This window comes from Trachurus japonicus, chromosome 7 (genome assembly GCF_045865225.1).
Source record: "Trachurus japonicus isolate A0001 chromosome 7, Traja_1.0".
In the NCBI taxonomy this organism is placed as follows: Eukaryota; Metazoa; Chordata; class Actinopteri; order Carangiformes; family Carangidae; genus Trachurus; species Trachurus japonicus.
Window position 1 is genome coordinate 19,513,361 of NC_140913.1, and position 26,688 is coordinate 19,540,048.

General features: G+C 42.4%; 3 protein-coding genes across 5 annotated transcripts in view; all 3 read left to right on the forward strand.

Moving 5' to 3' along the window:
• adcy6b (adenylate cyclase 6b) overlaps positions 1–11,846 on the forward strand; it is a 29,156-nt gene extending 17,310 nt beyond the window's left edge. For both annotated transcript variants that reach the window (XM_085781896.1, XM_085781897.1), the window contains exons 4-24: positions 47–196; positions 605–726; positions 2,523–2,634; positions 2,994–3,121; positions 3,358–3,516; positions 3,624–3,765; positions 3,957–4,085; positions 5,336–5,364; positions 5,629–5,776; positions 5,902–5,999; positions 6,143–6,230; positions 6,377–6,493; positions 7,872–8,021; positions 8,174–8,349; positions 8,535–8,567; positions 8,655–8,684; positions 8,802–8,934; positions 9,023–9,286; positions 9,498–9,702; positions 9,897–10,021; positions 11,338–11,846. In XM_085781896.1, the coding sequence (XP_085638022.1) occupies positions 47–196; positions 605–726; positions 2,523–2,634; positions 2,994–3,121; positions 3,358–3,516; positions 3,624–3,765; positions 3,957–4,085; positions 5,336–5,364; positions 5,629–5,776; positions 5,902–5,999; positions 6,143–6,230; positions 6,377–6,493; positions 7,872–8,021; positions 8,174–8,349; positions 8,535–8,567; positions 8,655–8,684; positions 8,802–8,934; positions 9,023–9,286; positions 9,498–9,702; positions 9,897–10,021; positions 11,338–11,466 (2,667 nt within the window). In that variant the 3' untranslated portion in view covers positions 11,467–11,846. The remainder of the gene's footprint in view (positions 1–46; positions 197–604; positions 727–2,522; positions 2,635–2,993; positions 3,122–3,357; positions 3,517–3,623; positions 3,766–3,956; positions 4,086–5,335; positions 5,365–5,628; positions 5,777–5,901; positions 6,000–6,142; positions 6,231–6,376; positions 6,494–7,871; positions 8,022–8,173; positions 8,350–8,534; positions 8,568–8,654; positions 8,685–8,801; positions 8,935–9,022; positions 9,287–9,497; positions 9,703–9,896; positions 10,022–11,337) is intronic.
• Positions 11,847–14,238: 2,392 nt separating this feature from the next.
• LOC146984602 (polypeptide N-acetylgalactosaminyltransferase 6-like) lies at positions 14,239–21,564 on the forward strand. Of its 2 annotated transcripts, XM_085781898.1 has the most exons (11): positions 14,239–14,510; positions 15,817–16,325; positions 16,813–16,985; positions 18,762–18,911; positions 19,483–19,717; positions 19,806–19,923; positions 20,019–20,219; positions 20,324–20,455; positions 20,551–20,652; positions 20,733–20,891; positions 21,012–21,564. In XM_085781898.1, exons 2-11 carry the CDS (start codon positions 15,844–15,846, stop codon positions 21,123–21,125), a joined length of 1,866 nt encoding a protein of 621 aa, XP_085638024.1. In that variant the 5' UTR covers positions 14,239–14,510; positions 15,817–15,843; the 3' UTR covers positions 21,126–21,564. The 2 variants fall into 2 exon arrangements, with proteins under 2 accessions (XP_085638024.1, XP_085638025.1); XM_085781899.1 differs by lacking the exon at positions 14,239–14,510 and having other exon boundaries at positions 15,646–16,325.
• A 747-nt stretch (positions 21,565–22,311) lies between these two features.
• LOC146984603 (glucose-6-phosphate 1-dehydrogenase-like) lies at positions 22,312–26,397 on the forward strand. Its single transcript, XM_085781901.1, has 12 exons — positions 22,312–22,452; positions 23,266–23,303; positions 23,443–23,551; positions 23,650–23,867; positions 23,951–24,109; positions 24,209–24,334; positions 24,426–24,519; positions 24,636–24,822; positions 24,935–25,170; positions 25,762–25,838; positions 25,956–26,048; positions 26,136–26,397. Exons 1-12 carry the CDS (start codon positions 22,324–22,326, stop codon positions 26,224–26,226), a joined length of 1,557 nt encoding a protein of 518 aa, XP_085638027.1. The 5' UTR covers positions 22,312–22,323; the 3' UTR covers positions 26,227–26,397.
• Positions 26,398–26,688: the final 291 nt, after the last annotated feature.

Below are 26,688 nucleotides of genomic sequence, written 5' to 3' on the forward strand. Positions count from 1 at the left end.
GCTTTTCACCCTCTCTGTCATGTTTGTGTGTATGTTGTGTTTTCAGGTCAGCGCCAACGTGCTGATCTTCCTGTGCACTAACATGATTGGGATCTGTACTCACTACCCTGCTGAGGTCTCCCAGAGACAAGCCTTCCAGGAGACCAGAGGTTACATCCAGGCCAGACTGCACCTGCAGAGGGAAAACCAGCAGCAGGTATGTGAATGCACATGCACACACGCAGAGACGCATGCGTATCCTGATGAATAAGCAAATTAGGAGGCCACGACTGACTCCTGTAAGAAGATTAACCCTGCGCACAAATGCAAAAGAGCAACAAATGGGCGTCTCCATCTTCTAGGCTCATTTGTTTGTCTCACTCTTTGAGGTCAACAATATGTTCTAGAGTATAACACGAATCTCCACTTCTTTTCTATTTGACTAACACGTTCCCACGCACATGCCAACAAGGCAGGGTGACTCATTGAGCATTCTAACGGTGGAAACTGATGAAAATGAATGGACTCTCTCTCCCTCTCTCTGTCGTTCTTTAATTTCTCTCTCTCTCTCTCTCTCTCTCTCCCTCCCTCTCTCTCTCTCTCTCCCTCCCTCTCTCTCTCTCAGGAGCGCCTACTGCTGTCAGTGCTGCCAAGGCATGTTGCCATGGAGATGAAGGCTGATATCAATGCCAAGAAGGAAGATATGATGTTCCACAAGATCTACATCCAAAAACACGACAACGTGAGGTAAACTCAGACAAACACACTCACACGCACCAACGCGCTGACACACAATGTCGGAGAACTTGTCTACTTTGCCATCACAGACGTCTACAGTGGTTTGACCTGACTCCGCTGACTGATGTGTCAGTTACAGAGTCACTCCAACAGCTATTTCCCTGGCAGCATGTATTATGCATGTTGTTGTTTATTGACACTGACAGCACTGGCTGCAGTAATGATATTGACTTGGGCACACTGCTGTGCTTTCTGTAGCAAATGATAGAAGGCAGACCTCAACTTTGCTGGCCCCCTGTCTCAGCCCTCACCACTGATTTCACCTCCTGAGTGCGAACAACTCAGTACTAACAGGTGATGGAAACTTTCCATCCATTAGCCTACCGTGGAGCGCAGGTTGAGGTGGTAGGGGACAATGAAATGAGGTTGCAGCAGAGATCTCCTGTCAGAGGTGACCCAAATAGGTACAGGTGATGCACTTAGTGGAACAGTCCGTCGCAACAGCACCGCTACCAAGGTGTAAACTTACAGGAACAATCCATTATCCACAGGCAGCACAAGATTAACACCCACTGTCTCTCCCAAATTGATGTCTGGGTCATTTTGTAAAAGCACCTACACTAGACGACAACACAATTAAAGTTATAAGTGTTTTCTGGTTGTGTTGAGGAGTGATTTACATCTATAATATTTGTAAAATAAGCATATATTTTGACATTTTTTGATGTGTCTAGAAGTAAAACATTGTAGCCTATAATTTAGTGTTTAACAATTTAACTATAACTGTTAATAGTTAGTTTAAAATGAAGCTTTGAAAGGGTTATTCAGCAAGATTACAGAAAAATGTATAATATTTTTCTTCTAGAAGAATCTTTCTATGTTGTTACTTTAGTATTGTGAATTTTTATGGAAAGTGCCTCTGAAAAGTGCTTTGAAATTACTTCTGTTATGAATTGGAGCAATAGCTACAAATAAAATTAACTTGACTTGACGTTCATCACTGAACTAAAAGGCAACATCTACAAAAATCAATGTGCTGTTTACTCTGGACAGTCCACAAATCCTTTGATCAGTCTTTTGTGTGACGTCATGAAGTATAGTTCAAATGTAGTTCAATGAAGTGCAAATACAACTGCAATGCCAACACTGGGGTAAGTGAGATATAACAATAAAAATAATAACTTTATTTATATACAGTAGCACCTTTAAAAACACAAGTTTACAAAGTGGTGAGTATAAAGACTACAGAAGACAAGTTACATAAAAATGTTAATAAGTTTGATTGAAATTTGGGTGAACTAACCCTTTAAAGATAATCTGGATCAGAGCGTTGGTGTAGGTGGGGGGTCCTGACTGGTAGTGGAGTGCTGTAATTAAAGTTCCAGTCCTCTCCCAGTGCTTGACCTCACAGGGCTTACAGCGCCATCTGTCGTCTCCAAGTGGAACTCATTATGTAGTGTTGTTTATCCTCACATTTCATTACTATCAAAAGTTAGCAATGAAAGGCATGCAGACAGGGGGACAGGGGGTGGCGTTCTCAGAGGGACAGGCTGGAGGAGGTGACCTACATTGGCTTAGATGATGAAAGCCAGAGCTGAACAAATGTCTGGCTCTCTTGTTTTCTCTCCAGCTCACATGGCAGCTGGACAGTGAGGAGGGAGGGAGGCACTAGACCATGCTAACTAACTCTACACCTTATTGATTGATCTCATTCTCAAGTCATCTTTTGTCTGCCTCTTCCTCTCTGTCTGTTTTTGATTTTGCTCCCTCGCTTCCTCCCTCCACCACCACCACCTCCTCTTCAGCATACTGTTTGCAGACATCGAGGGCTTCACCAGCCTGGCGTCTCAGTGCACGGCCCAGGAGCTGGTCATGACGCTGAATGAGCTGTTCGCCCGCTTTGACAAGCTGGCCTCGGTGAGCATTGACACCTGCCGCCACAAATTTCCACACGCACAACTCTGAAAACACTGCTGTTTATGTAACCGTACAGTATGCAGTCCTCGCTCTTCGTGTGACAAAGCCAACATGATGTACTTGTTGTAGTGGGGGGTGGAGTAGGGAGGTGGTGGTGGATTGGGGGTGGGGAGGTGGTTACTTCAGCATTGTGTAACACATCGATTAGATTAAGCTGAGACTCATGAGTCATCTTAATTATGCATAAAAGGCTCTATATTTGACTTGAGCATGCTGTCTATTCGGTGTAATTGAGGGCCTAATATTTGACGTGTGTGTGTGCGTGTGCGTGTGTGCGTGTGTGTGCCCTTGCTGTACAGGAGAACCACTGCCTGCGCATTAAAATCCTCGGGGACTGTTACTACTGTGTGTCAGGGCTGCCTGAGCCGCGGGCTGACCACGCCCACTGCTGTGTGGAGATGGGAGTAGACATGATTGAAGCCATCTCGTGAGTCAAAGTCACACTAATTGTACTCAACAACACACACGAACCACACACACACTGGGCTTGGGAACACACACTCTCACAGTCACGTACTTACATCCCTTTGAAGGTTAAGGAAAGAATTCTGCTCTGTTACTGTCACACAGGCTGTTGGAGATAGACTGTGTGGCTGAAGGTGACACATTTGACAACAGTGTGTGTGTGTGTGTGTGTGTGTGTGTGTCTGTGTGTGTCTGCAGGCTGGTGAGAGAGGTGACGGGCGTTAATGTGAACATGCGGGTGGGCATCCACAGCGGCCGCGTTCACTGCGGGGTGCTGGGCCTGCGCAAGTGGCAGTTTGACGTCTGGTCCAATGACGTGACACTCGCCAACCAAATGGAGGCTGGAGGGAAAGCTGGGTAAAGTCCCTCCTACTCCACCTGCTATCATACGGCCAACGGCTCCCATTTGCCCGTTCATTTCTGACACTCTGTGGGTTCATTTGTTTGTGTGTGTGTGTGTATAGGCGTATCCATATCACCAAAGCCACTCTGCAGTATCTGAACGGGGACTACGAGGTGGAGCCTGGATCTGGAGGAGAGAGGAACGCTTACCTGAAGGAAAACAACATTGAAACCTTCTTGGTACTGGGCTGCAGCCAAAAGAGGGTTAGTCCACAGTCAAGCACATACACACATGCTATATAAATAAGATTTGAAGTTGAGTCCTTGAGTCCTCTTCAGAACTTCACACCAGTGCCGTATTTCACACAAACAACATAATGGCTTATCGCCTGGCGTAGAAGACCTTGTTTGTCAAAGTGTCCACCCTGGTGGGGTTTTTTTCTCTTCTCTTCCAGAAAGAGGAGAAAGCCATGATGGCCAAGATGCAGCGAGCACGTGCAAATTCTGCTGAGGGACTGATGCCACGCTGGGTGCCTGACAGATCCTTCTCCAGACCCAAGGAGCCCAAAGCCTTCAGGCAGATGGTGAGATACACTCAGGCAGCACTTATCTCAGCACGTGGCACCTGTTCCTCTTGTCTATATCCGATTTCCTGTGACATCCTCTCCACTCTCTAAAGTCAAATCATAAATATCCTTGCTAATTATGTCCTCAAAGTAGCAGTTAAGATTAGCAATTTCACTCCTACATGGTCGTTCAAGGGTCAGAGGCGTATCGCTGGGAAGACTACTCCCTAACTTCATATCAATACACATTAGTACTTACATACACGTCCCTCTTGTATGGGACTTCTTAACATAGAGCTTACAACTATTTTTGCTTTAGTCCCACCGGCAGTGAGGTTACAGGAATGGCAATGTCAGCTAAAACACCCAGGCTAAAGTATCTCAACATCTACTGAATGGATGAACTTTTATGATTCCCTGACTTTTCAGCAACATCCTTTGGCTGACACTTGTTGGGAGAGTTTGAGCAAAATGGTGTAACTACTTTTGAAATGAAATTGGTTCTAATAGTCATGCCCCCCTGAGGATGAACCATAATTATTTCCTTACCACATGCTAACAGGCTAACACGACATGAACATATGGCAAACATGTAGGCTAAACATCTGCGTAAGTCAGCAACTTATTTGTACTTGCTAGCATGCTTCGATGCTAAGCATCACTGTAGACCTGAGAATAACTTTAACTTGAGTGGGTAAGATGCTCTGTAAGTAGGCTATGACTTTGAGTGCCTGAATGTGACAAATAGTACTGCCTATATGGAAAAGCCTGAAGCAGTGGGTGAGAATGTGAGGAGTATTGATCAGTTCTCATCAAACAAACAGGAGCTTCAACAGGGCTCCCAGGGATTCCCAGCTCATTGTTTACTACTGAGGCCGATCTGATGAGGCTGCAGCTGCAGATATTTCTCTCTCACTCACTCATTCGCTCGCTCTCCCTCTCTCCCTCTCTCCCTCTCTTAATGCTACAAGTCTCATTTCCTTGTCGTTCCTGCGTTCTTTGCCTCTCCTCCTGCTTTTGTCCTCTCCATCTCAGAGGGTTTGAGCCCTAGGGGCAAAGAGGGTGTAATTTGAAGCCTCCGAGCATTAATTAAAACATCAGTCTGGCTCTCAGGGATTAGCTGTGCAGATGTCTGTGTCTCTGTCTATTTTTCAGTTGTACTGTGGCTACACAGTAATCTCTTCCCTTTCTCTGCTTCTCTTTCCTGCACAGTCTCTGCTTTTTGCTCTCGTTGTCTCACTCTCTCTCTCTGTTTTTGTTTTTCACAGGGCATCGATGAAGCATCCAGCAAAGACAAGTGAGTGTTTTGGCCCCAGTTTTTGTTATTAGGATGGCTTTTGTTATTAGTGGTTGACTGGCAGGTTGTCACTGTAGTGGTCTAACTTTAGAGCCCACTGTTGGTTTTATACAGTCAGATCCAACCCAGTACTAATACCATATTAGCTCTGAGTCATCCTGCCTGTCACATCATAGGCCAGCTCCCTCACACAGACACACACATCCCCCACACGTACAAGCACACACCACCACGCAGTGACCTATTGTTCCATCTCCCTCATAGCCGCTGCACTCAGGAGGCCCTGAACCCAGAGGATGAGGTGGATGAGTTTCTTGGACGCGCCATCGACGCGCGCAGCATCGACCAGCTGCGGAAAGATCATGTCAAGAAGTTTCTGCTCACTTTTCAGACCACCGACCTCGAGAAAAAGGTTGGTATTTGACAGTGGTTTGTTTTTAATTCACTAAAACTCCCCCGTCAGATAAACTGAATTGGAGATTTCCTCCTTAATTGAGCTACTATGAAACTAAGTTGTCATTGATTTTCTAATTTCAGTACTCCAAAAAGGTTGATGATCGTTTTGGGGGATATGTGGCCTGCACACTCCTTGTTTTCTGCTGCATCTGTTTCATTCAGATGATCATTTTTCCAAAGTAAGTAGCTCTGCCCTGATAAGTTGCCTTTCCCAGTATCCCAGTTATAGCAGATTGTGGACAGGAAATGTGGTCTTGATTAGTTTACGAGGAGTTAATGAGAACTATACATCCTAATGAGCCTGTTTTCTTCTCTTCTGCAGCACAACACTTATGACTTGCCTTTACATCAGCATCTTCATCATCCTCGCCAACATCCTCTTCATCTGTGCCATCTACTCCTGCATTAAAGTAAGAATCACAAAGGCCTTCATCACTCATAGAATTCTTCTTGCAGATATCTTCAGATAAGAGTCATTGTCACATGTCTTTAGACTTCATCACTAATGGTATTAACTCTCTCTTATCTGATCTTGTCCCTGCTGCCTGTATTCAAGCTCTTCCCAGTTGCCTTGCAGACTGTAACCAAGAAAATAGTCCACTCTCGTGCAAACAGCACACTGGTGGGCGTCTTCACCATCCTCCTCCTCTTCATCGCTTCTTTTGCTAATATGGTAGGGACTTGCGCTCTTCATTTTTGTACTGTGTCGCGGTTGCAACTCTTAACATGTCACTTCAAGATGTCCCACACAATAAATCAGGGAAGGGTCTATGTAACTGCTACGTTTATCTGTCTTTCCATTAATCATGCGCTCCATCTCAGATGCTGCTGATCACATTTAAGGACATTTGAAGAGATTCTGCACCATCTTGACATTTTTAAAATTAGACCAATTTGCCCAAGGGGGTGCTATAATTAGGGGTTGAGCTGCAGCTAATCATAATCCGTCACCGTGACAGATGGAGTTGTAGAAATCAGTCTATTTTTAACCGTCATATTTTTCCCATGTTTACTAACAATACATAGAGCCAGTTACTATTGAATTTTTTAAATGTAGATTAAAACAGGCTTGTTACTGTATGCCACATTACAGATGCCTAGGTGTTTACAAAACTCAAGGAGATATTACAAGTATCACCATAAACTGATCAGCTTAGCTCCATGTATTAGTAACATTAAATGTACTTTTTAAATGATGGTACATGAAATCCTGTTCTGTGACCACAGTTCAACAGAGATCCTTATTTTATATATAGCATATGTGTGTGTGTAGCGTATCATATATCTTTGAAACATCAGGTTGGCTTGTGTGTCACTCTCGTTTGTGCTCCGTGCCTTGTAGCTGTGGCTTTCTGTGCTGTGCTGCTTCGCCGCTTTGATTGGCGGCCTGCAGGGTTGTTCCAGCCTGTGATTGGTTGATCAGTCTCACGCTCCAACATCAAACCCAGCCAATTCAAATTCCATCAGGACTTATTCAGTAGATTGCTTGCTCAGTTCAGCAGCTGCTCTTCCTAATTCTGTGATATTGATCTTTTATCAGTCTCTCTGTCATTTAGGCTCTTTGTTTGAGTATTATTGTATTGAAGTAATACTAATGTGTGAGTACATAGAGTGCTGAGCCACAGGACTGAAACCATTCAATATTCTCTGGTAAAACATGTTATTACATGATAAATGGTGAAAATGTATAATATGGGTGGATGGATGGTATTGCTGAGAGATTTAAGATTTCATTTGAAAACATTATTCCTTACAGGTCATTTACATGTACCAGAGAGCACTGACTTGACTTTTCCATTTTAAAATATCCCACATATCATAACTCTCAAATAACCAAAAATCAAGAGATCCTTATTGCAAATGTTGATGTTATATGGGAATACACCATTATTAGATTTTTAGGTGCTCAAACATGGCTAAGAAAATGCAGAATTTAAATGTTTCATAATTGGACTGGGTCTCTGTTTTCAACATGTGTTCATCTCCTCTTTGCTATCTGAGCTCTATTGGCTGATAAATGACAGTCTGTCTGTGTCTCTCTTTTCTGACAGTTTACCTGCAGCAGAGAGAGGCTGCAGGACTGCGTGGCCAAGGAGCTGAACACATCAGTGACTTTCTGCCTGCTGCACAACCTGACCAGAACAGTAGAGGATGGTTTGAGTCTGTGTTCGAGCCAGGCCATGCCCTGCCATTTCCCCGAGGTCAGTCCCATAACATTTTAGCGTACATGTCTGCTGTTGTTATCTGTTTCTTGTGTCCTGTGTGCTTGTGTTCTCTTTTCAATGTGCACAGACTGTACATTCAAATGTTCACCTAACAGTCCTCCTCCCTCGCTGTCTCCTCTCTGCCGCAGTATTTTAGCTACAGTGTACTGCTGACCCTGCTGGCCTGCTCTGTGTTCCTCCACATCAGCAGCATAGGGAAGCTGGCTCTGATGTTGCTCATCCAGCTCACTTTCCTCCTGCTGGTGGAGTGGCCTCAGGTGGCCCTGTTTGACAACGCCGACCTGCTGGTCATTGCCAACACCCTGTGAGTCCCCTGCCAGGAGCACCATCATTGTATCCCACATAAAAATGTTTCATTAACTTAAATAGTTCACCTGTGTCACTATACTGTGGGTTTGGATAGTGTGTGGCCTACTTTTTTATGATAACGTAAAGACCTACTTTGCATTAGTCCTATTTCTTGAAAATGTTCTCATTTTTTTTCCTCAGGCAATTATCACCTGTTAATGATTCCTTACAACAGTAAGTTACATTATTTCATGTTTTCTCTAGTCTAATGTAAGAGACTCATCTAGTTTGCTAATGTAACTTTCTCTTGTCCATTTTCAGGCCTAGTTTCAATGAAACTGCTGAACAGTGGTAAGTAGCTTTAATTTGTTTTGTGTGTTTTAGTGCAAAGTGGGATTTTATACATTAATTTATTCACCAACCTCACTTATGACTCTTGCAAACTCCCTCTTCTCTTTACCCCCTCAGCCTGGAGAGTGTGACCAAGGTATCTCTAAAGGTCATGACCCCTGTAATCCTGACAGTTTTTGTTCTGGCTCTCTACTTGCACGGCCAGCAGGTGGAGTCCACTGCTCGCCTTGACTTCCTCTGGAAGTTGCAGGTAACTTAAACTAAACTTTAGAGCTAGCACTACTGTACAGTGTCAGTAAGACTAAGCAGGCATCTTCCTTTTGCGTGTCCTCCTTCAGGCCACAGAGGAGAAAGAGGAGATGGAAGAACTACAGGCGTACAACCGCCGCCTCCTACACAACATCTTGCCCAAGGATGTAGCCGCCCACTTCCTTGCGCGTGAGCGTCGCAACGACGAGTTGTACTACCAGTCATGTGAGTGCGTCGCTGTCATGTTTGCCTCCATCAGCAACTTCTCTGAGTTTTACGTGGAGCTGGAGGCGAACAACGAGGGAGTGGAGTGTCTCAGGCTGCTCAATGAGATCATCGCTGATTTCGATGAGGTGAGGAAGATGAATTCAAATTCAATTACTGCAGGAAACATTAATTGGGGAAAGTGTGTGAGATGCAGAGATTAGATATTTGTTTTATGTTACACATAATCATCATTTCCCTGGGTGTCTTTGTTGTTCTCCTACTTCACATGTAAGCTGGGGTGCTGCTTTTGTTTGTCCCATTTCCTCCTCTTACACATGGTTGACTAATTGTATCTAGATCATCAGTGAGGAGAGGTTCCGTCAGCTGGAAAAAATCAAGACCATCGGCTCCACCTACATGGCGGCCTCGGGCCTCAACGATTCCACCTATGATAAAGAAGGTCGCTCACACATCCTAGCCTTGGCCGACTACGCCATGAGACTCAGAGAGCAGATGAAATACATCAACGAACACTCCTTTAACAACTTCCAGATGAAGATAGGTAAGCCTGGGAGGTAGCGGAGATTGGTTGTGAAACATAATCTGCTAAATCTTCTTTGGGTTGGCATTTGTTTAAAAAATCCTTTTCCCGGTCACAGGAGAGCTACAGTAATCTCCTTCCTTAGAAACAGCATTATAATGAGTCAAAATGGTGTAACTGATATGATGTAACACAGCAAGGTGATTTGTTCTCAGGACTTAACATGGGGCCTGTGGTGGCAGGGGTGATTGGAGCCAGGAAACCCCAGTATGATATATGGGGAAACACAGTCAATGTGGCCAGCCGGATGGACAGCACAGGAGTACCAGACTGCATCCAGGTACTTCACATGTTATGGACACTTGAGGCATTTCACAGCTTTCACATTTCACATTTTAAGTGAGTCAGCCAATGTAGGATACCAATCTAGCTACTCGTGAGTCATTATGTCGCTATTAGCAAGCATCCGGACATGAAAGTGTGCATCATGTGGGTTTATTCATTTATTCAAAATCTTGCGCATGTTACATTTTTACATCCTCTGCATGATGAGAAAATGTCCAGACCACAGATGTTGATAACTACAGTACAAAGCGCATATGTTTAAAGTGTTTGTGGTATCTAAAAGGCACAAGGTCATTTTGTCTGTAGCAGATACCAATTCTACAGATACAATCAGTGCACAGTCCTTTAGCTTAAGGATTTAGGCTCAGACATCTGGTCTGCAGAAGTGCCCTTGAGCAAAAATGCCTGTCAGCAGTGGACGTGCTGTTCTCAAGCATAAATGGTACTCTCATGATGTCCCTCTGGAGGAGGACAGACGGCTAAATTTGAATTCCATGCAGAGGCCATGAAACTACCACAGGATTATCATCCTTAGTAGGGAAATCTTAACCACAGTGTTCCCCAGAGAGCATGTGTCAGACAAAAGTCCCACAGTCTTATCCACCATTGAATTCATATATGTGTTTGGTATCCATGAAAACAATGTTTTGAAATGTACAAGTTACACCGGTTTAGCTAAGTACTCCAGTGAGATTTTCTAGCCCCGAATCATAACCATAAATTGGCTGTCAAAGAATTACCGTCAGAGCTATACTGCCACCTGCTGTACAGTTTGAGTTACTGCAAATCCAAATGACCTCTGCAATACTCAGCATATAAACAGAGGTTGCAACCAACAATTATTTCCGCTATCAGTTAATCTGTTGATTAATATATTATCTATGAAATCTTAAAGGAGACCATGAGATACTAATTGCTGTTTTTGGTTGTTTAAGCAACTTTTGGGTAATCTCTTGTCAAAAATGGTGAAAACTGTTGAGCAACAATCTTTAAAATAAACTGTCCAAAATCAAATGTTTACAATGCTGTGAAACAGAAAAGTTGAATCTAGTGAATATTTAACATTTGTGTTTGATTTAGTATCTTTCTGTCAGGTAACTACCAATATATTTGATTCAGTGAGAATAGATTATTACATTTTATATTTAATACTCTGCTCTTAAAACATTTAATCAACACCTAATATTAATCTTTTGTGTTGTCATTGTGCCTTTGAGAGATTTTTCTACATGATAGTGACTGATAGTGTTTCTCCTGAGCTGGGTTGAGTGTCTCACATCTTGGGTGTCCAATGTCGGTGTCCTCTCTTAGGTGACCACAGACTTGTACCACGTGCTGGTCAACAACGGATACCAGTTGGACTGTCGAGGTGTTGTCAAGGTGAAGGGGAAGGGAGAGATGACCACTTACTTCCTCACCAGTGGTCCCCTGGGCAGTTAACGAGAGTGGCCGACCGCAGAGTGACTCCCACTGCACTGACAGGACAGAGACGAGCAGAGAGACTGAGTGGTCAGCCTGGCGATGAGCTCTGAAGCAGAGTGCGAACGCACCGGGGACAGGAGACGGCCGACTGAGATGAGCTCGGCCTGTCTGTTTGTTGTCACGTAATCAAATGCACACATGTAGGATGTTGTTCATGTTTGAAGGCTTCTTTCCCCAAGCTGCTCGAGAGATCACGAAGCCCAGTTGCCTTAGGACAGAAGTGGCTATGCTTGTGTTTATGAGCAATAGTACTAGTATTTCATCTGGAGTCGTTATTTATTTTCTTGCGGATGGATTTTTGTGATGACCTTGTACAAAAAAGAAAATATATACATATATATATAAAAAAAACAAAAAAACATGTTACTTAAAAAAAATATGCAAGGACAAGATGAAGGATGACAATGACCAAAGAACAAATGTTTGATATGAAAACATATACTAACAGTTCTGTTCAGAAATACAAATAATTTATTCATCTTTTGACAGCAAAGGCCACGGTAATGTCACTGTCATTTTTTGCTGTGGATTTACTCATGAAAGATAATCCACACACCCATATACAGTATACATAACACACACATACACGCACTCAGATAGAAAACACTCACAACAAACTTGCTTGGACTGTTTCTTATCAGGGCCTTTCTTTGTCTCTTCCAGCCTGTGATTTGCCACAGTCTGGACATGAAGCTGTTTGTGGTTCACACTGAGGTGTGCAATTGATTACTCGCTCCCTGCAATGTATTTTTGGTTTAAGCCAAAAACGACAACTATGAAACAAAGGAAGAACAGTTGCATTAGTATCACGGTACTGAAGAGAGATTGTTAAACTGTCATGAAACATTTTATATAAGTGTGTGTGTACAGTATGTATGCGTGAATGACTGTGTGTGTGCGTGTGTGGCTGCAAACACACCGGACTGAATGCTGATCTTTATCTATAAAGGGGCATACTGTAACTTTTCACTGTGAGGTTTTTATGATACTGTATGACAATGCTTTCTTGCCAAACTGGTTGCTGCGAGGCATGTTTTATATTATTTCGGAGTTGTGTGCCCATTCCTGATTTCTTCATTTTTGTCAAAATGATTATTTGAAGATAATTATGTCTATGTCTTTTTTTGGGATGTGATTTTTTTTTTTAAAAACTGATTTCATTCCAACCCAAATAAGCAAAAGCTTATGGAGTATATATATTTTGGATTTTGTTAGAACATTTGAACGTGAATTGGTTTCCTGACGACTTCAGGGTCAACTGTATGCAGCAACTCTCCATCTGTTCACAAGTATTGCCTTGAGATTATGCAGGTCCAAGGTCCACCTACATGGACCGATATTCACAACTTTACACTACAGTATTTGACACTAGCTGGTTTGGCACAGGGAGGCTTATTACCCCCCAAAATATGTTGATCAAAACAATAATTATTTGAATGTAATGTCTGAATATTTTGCCCACTACGAAACTACTACTGCTACTACTGAAGAAAACCACTCTACATTGCCTTTAGTACTGAGGTGGACGTTCAATCATTGTATTAGAGGCTAAATCGATTAGACTTCATGTTTGCTGTAAAGTTAAAGAGTATTTTACATTTAGACAAGCTTTACTTCCGGTGTTGACATGCTCACTTTTGTTTCTGAGCCTAAAATTGTTGCCTTCATATGGAAAGGATTCTCACCTCTGCTTGTGTCTCTCTGCCCTTAAAATGGATGGTCAACAAGACACTGTTGTTGTTTTTTCTTATTATAAACAGCAGAGTTTAAGAAATAGTGCAATGATTGATTTGATTAATTTCCCCTTGGACAAGAAGTAAATAAATGGCTGTTTTTGCATCAATTGTGTTTGTTTTGTTTGCACTTGTTTTGAATGTATTCTCTTAGATCTCAACAATGGAAATCACAGTTAAGTCTATACAGAGAACATATCTATCCCCTGTAAAACATATTTGAATATATTTATGAAGATCGACATTTTAGAAAAGTCCAGGGAGTATTCACATAGACCACTTGACTGACATGTAAGATCAGGTTCATCCTCTTTCTTTCACAGAGTTTGCTTGACAACACAGCTTTAGCCTGCTTAGTGGTGTTGTTTTAGTTTGGCTTTAATTTAGATCTCAAGTCAATCAGCAGCCTGCAATCAAGATTTCTCCCCGTGACAGTAACCTGAGAGACGCCTCCTTCTCCTCTTCTGAATAAGTCAGTCTATGGTTTCAAGAGGGTGATACAAGAGAGAGTATTTAATTGCTTGCACATGAATAATGGATTTCTGTTGAGGTAATGGCAATGTTCACTTACAGCACTCAATGCTGAACATTAATTAAGACACATAAATTCCTACTAATCCCTGATGAAAAAGCACTAATGTTACTATAACAGGCTTGTGATACAGGAACCTGTAATGTGTCTATATGTATATGCACGTGTGTTTATCAGTACAGTCTATATTTACATCACTGTCTCTCTGTCTACATCCATACATATATACAGTATGTGTGTATATGTAAATATATATTTAAAAATGTGTGTGTTTAATATTTTTATATTATTTTTTATATATTTATAAATGTGTGTGTTTAATATTTTTATATTATTTTTTATATATTTATAAATGTGTGTGTTTAATATTTTTATATTATTTTTTATATATCATACATATTTATATTTACTGTAGGCCTACATACAGTGTGTTCCGCATTCATACACAGAAACCCGTGCTGTTTCAGTGACAGTCTCATTAAATGTTGTAAGGGGCTAAGTGAGTCGCGTGCGCCGCCAGTAGGGGACTCCAACTAATCATTTCAACAAATGGCACCTGTTCGCTTCAAAGGAAAAGTCGGGAGGCCAGCGAGCTCGTGCATCCTGGTTCAAACTAAACAACAGTTTGACAAGTTCACGGAACTGGTCAACTTGCTGGTCTGGCAACTTTCCACACAATTATTCATACATCAAACCAGGCGGAACAGGTAAAGCCGACAAGAGCTCGACAGTTTTAGGTAAGTAGCAACATTTTCGAGGAGGTTGAAGCTCATTAATATCCATCTTTGAGTAGCGTCTCGTGCTGAGACTTGACTGTCGGTGGGCATCTTTAGACTGTATCAGTGTGTGACTTTTAGAGATAACCCGTGGCTTGTTCGCAATGTTATAGCGTTGAATGGCTGTACAGAGGCTGACTTTCAACAGGATATATGCAACCAACTCTTCCTCTTTCATTTGGCAGTGCTTTTTAACCGCAATTTGCCCTCGTGTGCTCGCTTCACGTCTCTTCAGGCTGTTCAGAAGAGTGTAAATATTTATTATTGTAAGAATGTGATAATGACAATGTTCTTGATTTATTAATTAATTAAGATTAAAGAGTGACTTGATGGGGCACATTGTTATTTTAGCAGTGAAGCAAGATTTCCATGTTCACATAGTATTGACATTATTGTGGAGTTTTTTGTTGGCTGAAACATGTTTGCCTCCTCCACCCACTTTGTCTGAGTTGCAGTTACAACAAACTGGATCAACTGGATCCCTATAGAGGCAAGACGGTGTAGCAGGTATGCTCAGATGGTTTCCCTTTTCTGGAGCACTAAAACTGTGTCCTCTTGTCTTGAATCACTCATGAGAGGGAGGCTGGCTTGAGAATGGTCTAAATTAATTATGACCAAGTAAGAGTGTGTGTCAAACTGAACAGTGATCACCTACATAAGAACACGCTGATGTCCCGCATTGCAATGATATCCTGTTTCACATCACAGGAAGCGGCCTGTTATTGTGCCAAGGCAGGTTGAAACTATGGTGCTGTCATGCTCCACGTAGCAAAAAAAACCTCATTCTACTTCCTGACAGTGGATCATTGCTGGTGAGGTGTCTTTGGAGCAGGTGTGTAAGCGGGGCGTTTTGTGTCACTTATTAACTGGCATGGGAGTTGCAGGTTTGAGCCAGCACTGTTGCAGCCCATTTGAAGCCACGTGGGCCCCTAGGTGGAGCGTGGCCGGAGCAGGTGAAGTCAGGTGTATATTGGGAGGTGTGGTGTGTTTGTTTGCACTCTCCTCCTCCCCTGTTCTCTCCACCTGCCCTGTGGGACTGTTTCCTGAAGAGACAGGGGAGGGGAGGAGCGAGGTTGGCTAGATTACCTGCTGCTATGACAGTTGCACAGGCACACAAACCGGTTCAAGATATTTTCTTCTTGCGGGTCCTCTTTTTCTTTTAAATAAGGAGTACAGTTTCGAGTTTTTATAGAGGTTTGTTGGAATCTACAGGTAACAAAAAACTGAACACCCTGTTTCTGAGGAATCCTTCTTTTTCTTCAAACAGCCTTGAGAGCAACACCCTTTCTGAAACATGCGGTTGTTTCTACGCCGGCGCCTTACTCCTCTTAAACTGGTGCTCCTTGGAGGGACCTTGTTCATGGTGGTCCTAGTGGTTCTCCAGAGGGATGTTGGTACTTCACCTGGTGGGGATCCCTGGTTTCAAGAACTGGTGGACAAGAAGGACAAGGTGATGGTCATGGTCCGAGACGCTGTCCACAACATTGGCCTCCAGATCGGAGCTCCACAGCCCCCACCTGCACAGGAGCAGCCGACCCCGAACACCAAATGCCCCGGTGGCTTCTACACACAGGCTGAACTCATGCCACACCTGGAGAGACCACCCCAGGAGTCTGGAAGCCCCGGGGCTAATGCGGCAGCATTTCAACAAAACCATATGACACCAGAGGAGGAGAAAGAGAAGGAGGAGGGCATGACACGGCACTGTTTCAACCAGTTTGCCAGTGACCGTATCTCACTCAGCCGTAGCCTTGGGGATGACACAAGGCCTCCAGAGTAAGAGCATGTTCTCTCATATCCAGGATTATTTGAGATAATTTGGACTAATCACTTTTTTACCAACACATTTTCTGACATTCTCACAGCAGGCCAGATAATAACCTTGGTCAGGGTCATATTCAGGGGAGTAAATTATTTACATTTATTTTCATACAGAACTCATTACTATCTTGAAAAATGACATATATTATAATCTGAAAGTACTGAACAGTGAGTGTAGTTGAGTGCCCTGCATATTCAAGGCTCCTGTATAATTAAGACTGAGGGTTTATCTGTGTTGTTGTTAACACTTTCACTTGTTTGCACATTGAGCTGTTTAAGGTGTTAGTGAACAAACCCTGAGTATCTGCAAACAATGGCCTATTATATGAGGCTCTGCGAGACCTAATGTGACTGCCACTCACTCTTCCACACTCTTTACTCTTGTGCTGTTTCTGTTTCTCTCTGTCTCTCTTTGTATTTCCCTGTGGCTCACGGTGCTCAGATGTGTGGAGAGGAAGTTTCGTCGCTGTCCTCCTCTGCCCAGCACCAGTGTTATTATCGTCTTCCACAACGAGGCTTGGTCGACCCTCCTGAGGACGGTCTACAGTGTTCTGCACACATCTCCTGCCATCCTGCTCAAAGAGATCATCTTGGTAGATGATGCCAGCGTCGCAGGTACGCACTGAAATTTACTCAAAGTTTCACCGACTGCACAACATAAAAGACGTTGCTTAGGAGCTGGTTTACAGTCAGAAGGGAGGAGATCGGTTTTGTTACTATATTTATTTTGTCTTTTTTCTGTTCTTATGTGGAAGTGATTGGTAGTCTCGGTATTTGTACTAACAGGGGACCTGTTGGGTGCTGTGATGTTAAGATTTCAGTTAACATGCATGTAAATAATATTTCATAAACAAGCTAAGTAATTAGATAATTACCAGTGCTGTATTCCAGGGGAGAGAATATAGCACAGACAAGTCATTCATGATATTACAGTTGATATAAAGTTATATCTTTATCGTGCCATCAATGTTGGAAATTCATTCAATGCTAATAAGAAAACAAATTCTTCATATAGTTCTGGCCATAGCACTCACTGAAAACTTGGCATGTTTCACAGCAGCAAAGAGACATTTTTGAATAACACAAAATAAAATCTATAGGGAGCTTTTGTGTTTTTTTAAATGGATAACCAAGAGACAGCTGCAGTGCTCTAACTGGAGAAATAAGTACTAAGTAACTGGAGTTATAAGTAATTTATTAATTAAACTGACCCTCTGTTTTTCTACCAGCATTCAGTCACAGTAAAGCGTGAGCTTTGATAAGATAGTATCGAGGGCTGTTAGCTTGGGATTTTTAGCAGCATGCACACACAGTAACAGTCAGGTGGGGCTTCGTAAATAGCACAGAGGGAAACTTCAGATTGACCACAGCATCATAAACAGGAACTCTTACACTCTGGGTTTTACCATGCGTGTGTCCATAACAGTACAAATGGTTGTATTGTGATAAAAGCAGAACTTTGTCATGTGATGCAGTTTGTTTGCATAGGGTGCGTTTTACAATCCAATATGTTAAGTGTTCGGACTTGACATTGCAAAGCCTTTTGCAAAATGATAACATTTCACCCTGGGAAATTGTCTTTAAGTGCTATTCAGGGTTATTGGAGGGTTTTATGTCTTACTAGTATTACTATATGTACTATATACTTATATTTTAGATGTCACATTTTGTCAGTCCTTACACCAAAATTGAAAATAAAAAGTTGCAGCAGATTAACTTACACGTCCAGAACAGAAAAACATGTTACCTCATGTCTTAATTTATCAAGCTGTCTACAAGGTCTTTCTTTAACATCTTAAATAACAGCTGCGACCAGCCCTGAAGAGAAAGGCAGGTATAAAGATGTCTTCAGCTGGTAATAATAGGTCATTCATATTGTCAATGGTCCATTGGCTAAATTTAAAATGTTCTCTTTGTCAGTTATACGTATCCTGTTTTTAAACGAATGCACTGTTACCCTCAGCTGTACTAAGACATTTCCTACTGTACCCACACTTCCTCTTTATTTTGCCAGAGAAAAAGCTTTTTGACATAAGGTTGATGCAACTTGATGGTTGACTCATTCAGATCGAAACTTTGAGAGCTGTGGTGTGCACTGTGGTCATAAATGCTCATTATAAGGAAATGTGACCCAGTTTTACCAGCAGCGTTTCCACTTCATTGCCTTTGATTCTGGTAATGTCCCTCAGATGTAAATATGTCTGTTGAATATCTGACCAGAATCGGCCTCATTGTTGGTGAGGTATAAAGTCTGTTCTGGTCTCTCTCTAACCACAGTGGATCCTGAGTACAGCATGGTGGAGAACATAATGTTTTCTCCTCTAAAGCTTTAGTTTTTTTTAAAAATGAAGACGAGTTGAGACACATGACGGTTTCATTATGTCTCTGCAGAACATCTGAAGGACCGTCTAGAGGACTATGTGCGTCAGCTGAAGATCGTCCGCGTAGTGAGGCAGCCGGAGAGGAAGGGCCTCATCACAGCCAGACTCCTGGGTGCCAGCATCGCTCAGGGAGAAATCCTCACCTTTCTCGACGCACACTGTGAGAAAACACCCACAAAAACTCACACACACCCCTAACAATACTCAAGCAGCTCATTCATGGTTCATTGTCAATCAATGGCACTGCCAAGGTTACAGGAAGAGACACTACTGTGTGTCAAGGAAGATAAAATCTCCAGTGATGCTCAGAGTATTTTTTGCACCTTATTGTAACTTTGGTTAAAATGATGACCATGATTATTTCATCTAATACAATATAAATGTTCTTTCACGTTTTGGGAGATAAAACCTCAGTAACTTGCTGCTGCGGCACATGATGAATTTTATTTGTGGAGACAAAATGCTATTTATTTTTGAATGTTTAGGAAATACCAGGTCAGTCGGCTTCAACTGCCTCTCCTTTTTACATTTTTATCTTTTTAAATCTTTTTTTCTCATCTCTGGGAATACTGTCAGTCACTTTGGACATAAACAATCTGCTGAATGTAACACAAGCCTTCTCATGAAGCCAAGCTGTGGCTATCTCTACAACTGATACCATTGGCTGTAACTTTATTTCTATGTGATGGTGGAAGGAAATATGAAGGATACGTGATCTCTGTCCATTGTAGGTGAGTGTTTCCATGGTTGGCTAGAGCCTCTCTTGGCCCGCATTGTTGAAGAACCCACTGCTGTGGTCAGTCCAGAGATCAGCACCATTGACCTTAACACCTTTCAGTTCAACAAGCCTGTGTCCACCAGCCGTGCTTACAACAGAGGTAACTTTGACTGGAGCTTGACTTTTGGTTGGGAGGCGATACCCGAGGATGCAAAGAGGCTGCGCAAGGACGAAACCTATCCTGTAAAGTAAGAAGCGTCGATTGTGTCGATTTCATAGGGATCTCCCTCAATCACGTAAGCACCTAAATATTTTGTGTGCCTGTGAAAATTTCAGAACACCAACTTTTGCCGGAGGTCTCTTCTCTATCTCAAAGAAGTACTTTGAGCACATTGGAACATATGATGACAAGATGGAGATCTGGGGTGGTGAAAACGTGGAGATGTCATTCAGGGTCAGTCATCCACCATTCTACAAATTTTATTAATTGGTTTAATAAGTGGATATGCTAGAGTCTAAATTGCTGCCTGGGTGAAATGTGATTCACAGGTGTGGCAGTGTGGGGGTCAGCTGGAAATCATGCCTTGTTCTGTGGTGGGCCATGTCTTCCGCACAAAGAGCCCCCATACCTTTCCCAAAGGCACAGAGGTCATCACTCGCAACCAGGTGCGCCTGGCCGAGGTCTGGATGGACGACTACAAGAAGATCTACTATCGCCGCAACAAGAATGCCGCACTTATGGCCAGTGAGGTCAGTGTGACCTGCTGACAATGTTCACATGCTAAATGCACATGGATACATGTTCTCACAGATATCTGAATCGAAATTATACTCCACTTACTTCACTGTTACAGAACAGATACGGGGACATCTCTGATCGTTTGAAACTCAGAGAAAACCTGCAGTGCAAGAACTTCACCTGGTACCTAAATACAGTTTACCCTGAGGCCTTTGTTCCAGACTTAACTCCAGAAAAATTTGGAGCTGTAAGTTTGCACATGAATATTAATGATGTAACGCACTATATGTGTTGATTAACTTCACCTGTATCTCACTATTATTGTGTGTCTGTTTGCACCAGCTCAAAAACTCAGGATCTCAAACCTGTCTAGATGTTGGAGAGAGCAACCAAGGAGGTAAAGCTGTCATCATGTACCCGTGCCACAACATGGGAGGAAACCAGGTACAGTGACTCTGAGAGGCTTTTTGAAATTAAGAGGTTCCTGGAGAGTACGTCTCTTATTTGATAAATGTCTCTTTCAGTACTTTGAATACACAACTCACAAGGAGCTGCGTCACAACATTGGAAAGCAGCTGTGTCTTCATGCCAGTCCCCAGCCGGACCCAGTGAAGATCGAGCTATGCCAGCTGAAGGGGAAAGGCACCAGTCTCTCACCACAACAAGAGTGGATCATGACTGAGGTGAGGAATGGGACTAATGGTTCATGGTGTATTCCTTCAACCACCCTTGTACTGAATAATGGTGCAATGTTTTGCAAATATTCTGCAGTGATTCTCTTTGTCTCTTATGCTACTTTGCAGGGAAATCTTCTAAAGAATCCAAGCAGTGGAAAATGTTTACAGCTGAGAGACGGCAAGGTTCAGATGGACCACTGTAACGCTGCTGACCTCAACCAGCACTGGGTCTTAAGCTGACTTCCCAGTATGCCCATCAGGTTACCTCTGACACCTTGTGGCCCCTTCCCCAGGCTCATTTCTGAGGAGCCAACTCCACATCCAGTCGGACTTCTTCCTGTGGAGCTTGGGGCATTAAGTCATACTGAGTGAAGAGATAAAGATGAAGTCAGAGTAAAGACAGTCACATCTGATGAAGATGCTCAGGTTTACCTTATTTTAAATCTATTTATGATGGAAACTCGGGAAAGACTTTGGAAGGTGGTTGGGGATGTTCAGTGTGTGGACAAGTTGCAGCTTATTCATGGGACTGTAGCTGCAACAATCTTAATTCAGTGAATTTGCACTCCACTTGGAAAATCACTATAAAGTGACAATGAAAGGTAAAAATGTGACAACATGCTAAATGTTAGAGATGTCAGTTCTTTTTACATAGAAATCCTACTTTGTTGAGTCAGATGAGCGTTTTGTATTAAAGAAGTGTTTTTTCTTTCCTTGCAGTAATGCTGTAAAATATATTTGAATTTTAACCAACAATGTTGCTCTGCTCTTGTTATTGACTACGGAACATGAATAGCACTAATCTCATATTAAGACTAGAAATTTTCTTTTATGTTTTAGCCCAGTGATTTTATGTAATGATTTACCAAATACTGAGCCACTCTGAGTCATAGCTGATACTGACATTACACGTAATACATTATTTAGATTTAGGGCCAGAGTGGCATGAATTTTCCTGCATGGAAACATATTCATTTTACAACTGAAAACTGGTTATATACTGATAAGAGCTCTGTTTGCAACAGAGTCATTAAGACTCTCAGTCACAGTTGATCTTTGCGCAACGTTTATCCAAGGAGTGGTTGAGGAGTAGGAATGTTATCTCAGCCTCGTCTGAATAGACCTGAGTCTTAAGGTAAAGTCAACCTGTAGTATTTCTTCCAAGTGGCCAAACTTGATCTGATGGAATTTGAACTGGAGGTCCATACGCCCAACAAGCCGGAAAACGGGGGCTGGCCTGGAGAGTCGATGGTATACGCATGACAAAACCATGAGGAAGCAGTGACATAAGGGTATTTTTTCTTTGCAACAACAGGTGGCAGCATTAACTCACGGTGTATTTTTTGCAAAGCAAGGATGACAATTGCAGTTTCTCCATGCTGAGTGTGCACCATTCAGCCACAGCAAAATGAGTTTGGTCTCAGCTGGGAGAGAGCAGATGGGGCAGAGGATGAGCACCGAGCCTTTCACACGCTCTGAGGTGTTTGGACAGCTCAGGAAGGAACTCTATGGAGAGGACCAGTCCACTTGTTCCAGCACAAACATATTTATTATCCTGGGAGCCTCCGTGAGTACAACCTTTGAACATCTTACCACATGACATGAATAACGACTGTTTTCATTCCTTTTAAACTCTACACTGAGTTTCCCTTGATCGTGTTTTGACAAAGATTTCTAGAAACGTTCAGTCTTTCAGATATATTGAAACTGCCTTTGTTGATGGTCCACAGGTTGTTTCATGCCTGTTAGCTAGTTCACTTAACAATATTTCTATTTCTAATAGGAACTCACTTAACAATATTTCTATTTCTAATAGGAACTCACTTAATATTTATATTTCTAATACGAAATTTATTAGAAATAGACTGGGGAACTGGGGAAAAAATTAATGATTGAAGTGACCCAACAGAAGTGACAGGAGAACAGTTCACTGGGGAACACTGTTTGACTTGGTAAACAGAGAGGGAAAGCCAGGGAATGAGCATATGTTGGATGAAATGTGCTGCATCTACTTTTTCCTTTGTGAAGCACTGAAAGAAGGGGATAATTTAGCAGCAATAGCATCTTTGTCCAACTGTTCTCTGCTTTGAGTCCAACACAAGTTTTAAAAATATTGTTTTTATCTGTTTGTTTTCTTGATTTCATTATACCAGAAATCCATTTAAATGTTACTTTAAGCTCTGCAGAGAGGGTGTGTTCAAAGTCTGTGGTTAGTCTCACATTACTCAACCGATCTAATCGCTCCACATTACTGTGACCATTTATTTTTTTTATGTTTGCTTGTACTTTGGAGTCTTGATTGATTCTTTACAGACACAGATTATCAGTTGAGCGTCATAATCAGAGCTCTTTTCTCTCTTCATTTGTTCTGTTTGTACAGGGAGATCTCGCTAAAAAGAAGATCTATCCAACCCTATGGTGAGTGGAGAATTACTACACATTATACCATATCTAGGCTGGAGTTGCTTTGAGCTTGTTTGACCAGCCCATGTTATGAGGAATTTGACCCTTGGCTGGTTGTTCTGCATCACTGCTTTTAACTCTGTTCTTTCTTCAGGTGGTTATTCAGAGATGGCCTGCTCCCAAATGACACCTACTTTGTGGGTTTTGCTCGGTCTAACCTAACAGTGGAGGACATCAAGGCAGCATGTCTGCCTCATATGAAGGTAGTACATCTACATGTAGCACTCCCTGTTGGCTATTTGAGTCAATGTGATTAGTTCTTTGTAATGTGGGAAGTATTATTATTCAACGTTTCCTTCAGGTCACAGATGAAGAGGTTGAGTGTCTCTCAGCCTTCTTCAGAAAGAACTCCTACCTGAGTGGCAGGTATGACGACGGCAGCTCGTTTGACCAGCTCAATGCTCATCTGTCATCTCTGCCTGGTGGGGCTGACGCCAACCGGCTCTTCTACCTGGCTCTGCCACCCACAGTCTACCACCATGTCAGCACAAACATCAAGGCTCACTGCATGAGCCACAAGTAAGTATCCTCCGGTCTGTAAAATCCATAGTTGACATGATCTTAGACAGCATGGTTCTGACCGGTTCGTTTTTGTGAAACAGAGGCTGGAACAGGGTCATTGTTGAAAAGCCGTTCGGTCGTGACCTCCAAAGCTCTCAGGAGCTGTCAGCCCACCTGTCCTCCCTGTTCACAGAGGACCAGATCTACCGCATAGACCACTACCTGGGCAAAGAGATGGTCCAGAACCTCATGGTGCTGAGGTAAGACAGTAGACATTTAGAGTAGACACATTTCAAGGTACGTACTTTACAACTGGTATAAATCTAAACACATATAAAAGCTTATGCTCTCACATTTAGGTTTGGGAATCGTATCTTTGGGCCAATATGGAACAGGAACAGTGTGGCCTGTGTGGTTCTCACCTTTAAGGAACCTTTTGGCACTCAGGGCCGTGGAGGGTACTTTGATGACTTTGGTATCATTCGGTGAGAGACGGCACTCTGAACTAAATGTTGAAACACTGCATAAGGTGTAATTGTTGCTGTAGACCCTGATTCCAGCCCTGTCTCTCCATAGAGATGTCATGCAGAACCATCTCCTCCAGATGCTCTGTTTGGTGGCAATGGAGAAACCTGCTTCCACCAGCCCTGACGATGTGAGGGATGAAAAGGTAATACCGATGATGACTGGATCCTAGCAATTTGAGCATGTTTCATCTTCAATAACGAGGTCATCCATATCATTGAAATCCTCTTGTCCTGTTTTTTTTTTCTTTTTGCTGCATAGGTGAAGGTATTGAAGTGCATAGCTCCTGTGGCTGCAACAGATATGGTGCTTGGCCAGTATGTGGGGGACCCTGGAGGGGAGGGCCACTCCAAGGTGGGTTACCTTGAAGATCCCACTGTACCAAAGGGCTCCTGCACACCAACCTTTGCCACTGCAGTGCTCTATGTCCAGAATGAAAGATGGGATGGTGAGGCTAAATACATATTGTTTTTTGTTCCTTATCCCATTTCATTTTCTAGTCTTTTTAAGGTAGCTCCTCTGATATGAACCTATTGTAATGTAATATTTTTGTCCATCAGGGGTCCCTTTCATTCTGCGCTGTGGTAAAGCTCTGAATGAGCGGAAGGCAGAAGTGCGTCTGCAGTTCACTGACGTACCAGGAGACATCTTTGGGGATCGCTGTCAGAGGAACGAGCTGGTGGTGCGGGTGCAGCCGGACGAAGCCATTTACCTGAAGATGATGACCAAGAGGCCGGGGGTTTACTTCAGCCCAGAGGAAACTGAGCTCGACCTCACCTACAAGAGCAGATACAAGGTGCTGCATGATCACTGAACTGAAAGCATCCATTGTAGTTCATCTTTAAGTTCTTGAAATACACACCGATCCACCCCAACAGTAAAAAAGATGACTGTTATTGTTGTGGCTCTCAGGTGTATAATTGTGGACTGTTTTGAGAGTTTGATCTGACTCATTAGTCATTTGATTTAAAACTTTATTTGATTTTTCACTGACGTCATGGCTTGACTCAAAAATATAGACAGCAGTCACAACATCAAGACCAGTCACCTGTTTTCATGTTATGGATAAGACACATTTGTACTTTTTTAGTGTGATTAGTTCAATAACTTTCCTGAATCAACTATGAATGTGTTTATGTGCTACTATTAATTAACTCTTGAACTATGTTGGCCACAGGTATCACATCAGAATTATAAAATAAAGACCTGTCAAGTAGGCAAAAATTACAGTACAATTACAGTTTTAATACAGAGTAGAAATCAGGAACATCTTGAAGTGCCAATCGTTAAAAATATCCAAGTTAAGCTTACCAACTCAAAACACTGTTGCTCATTCAGCCTGAAATGGATGTCTGTAGTATTTTTAACAGCTGTCATCTCCCTCCAGAATGTAAAGCTCCCAGATGCTTATGAGAGGCTAATACTGGACGTCTTCTGTGGAAATCAGATGCACTTTGTCCGTAGGTTGGTAAAACCATCTATTGTCGTGTTTTATTGTCTTCGTATTTTGTTTTAATGTGTGTTTTATCAATTAATCATGAACACATTTTTCAACCTGAACTCTTCCTGTCTCTGTTGCAGTGATGAATTGCGGGAGGCCTGGAGGATATTCACCCCCCTCCTTCACCAAATAGAAGGAGAGAAGACCCACCCGATACCTTACACATATGGAAGGTAAAGTCACTTTCATGAGACAGAGGTATACACAAGGTGCACAATATCCTTCAAAGTGATCAAGTTTTTTTCATTTGTTTTTCATAGTCGTGGTCCAAATGAGGCAGATGACCTGATGAAGAGGGTGGGATTTCGCTATGAGGGAACATACAAGTGGGTGCAGCCCCACACAACATGATGACTTCTGTCACACATGAACGTATTAACACCGTTGCAACAAAGTTTACAGATAATAAAGTTTACTGCAATCATCTCTGCACCATTGTGTGATTTCTCTAATTGTCTATGAGTTTTGATCCCTAATCACGCAAAAATGAATGTGCAAATAAACATAACTGTTTTAACTTGATCTGAGTTTTCACTTGTAAATTTTTTAATATCTAAATAAATCATCAGTCACTTTTCTTTCTTTACTTCCATCTTTTTTTGAACAGCATTGCCCACACCTAATACCTTGTCTGAGTGACACTTGTAAAGCAGGAAAATCTCCACCTACACAACTGATTCAGCAAGTTAAGCATCAATATGTAGACTCGCCTGAATGTTCAGAATAAAAGCTTGTCATGTGCAATCAACGGCCAAATGTTTATAGGCATCACTAAACCATGACAGCATGATGTACATTGAGCAGCAACAAAAG

Bases quoted from the DNA above. Each gene is read 5' to 3' on its own strand.
- LOC146984602 (XM_085781898.1), top strand. From the start codon at position 15,844: ATGCGGTTGTTTCTACGCCGGCGCCTTACTCCTCTTAAACTGGTGCTC. The intron at 19,718-19,805 runs GTAAGAAGCGTC...TGAAAATTTCAG, and splicing joins GACGAAACCTATCCTGTAAA to AACACCAACTTTTGCCGGAG. The intron at 20,220-20,323 runs GTCAGTGTGACC...TCACTGTTACAG, and splicing joins CCGCACTTATGGCCAGTGAG to AACAGATACGGGGACATCTC.
- LOC146984603 (XM_085781901.1), top strand. From the start codon at position 22,324: ATGGGGCAGAGGATGAGCACCGAGCCTTTCACACGCTCTGAGGTGTTT. The intron at 24,335-24,425 runs GTGAGAGACGGC...GTCTCTCCATAG, and splicing joins GATGACTTTGGTATCATTCG to AGATGTCATGCAGAACCATC. The intron at 24,823-24,934 runs GTGAGGCTAAAT...TTTGTCCATCAG, and splicing joins CCAGAATGAAAGATGGGATG to GGGTCCCTTTCATTCTGCGC.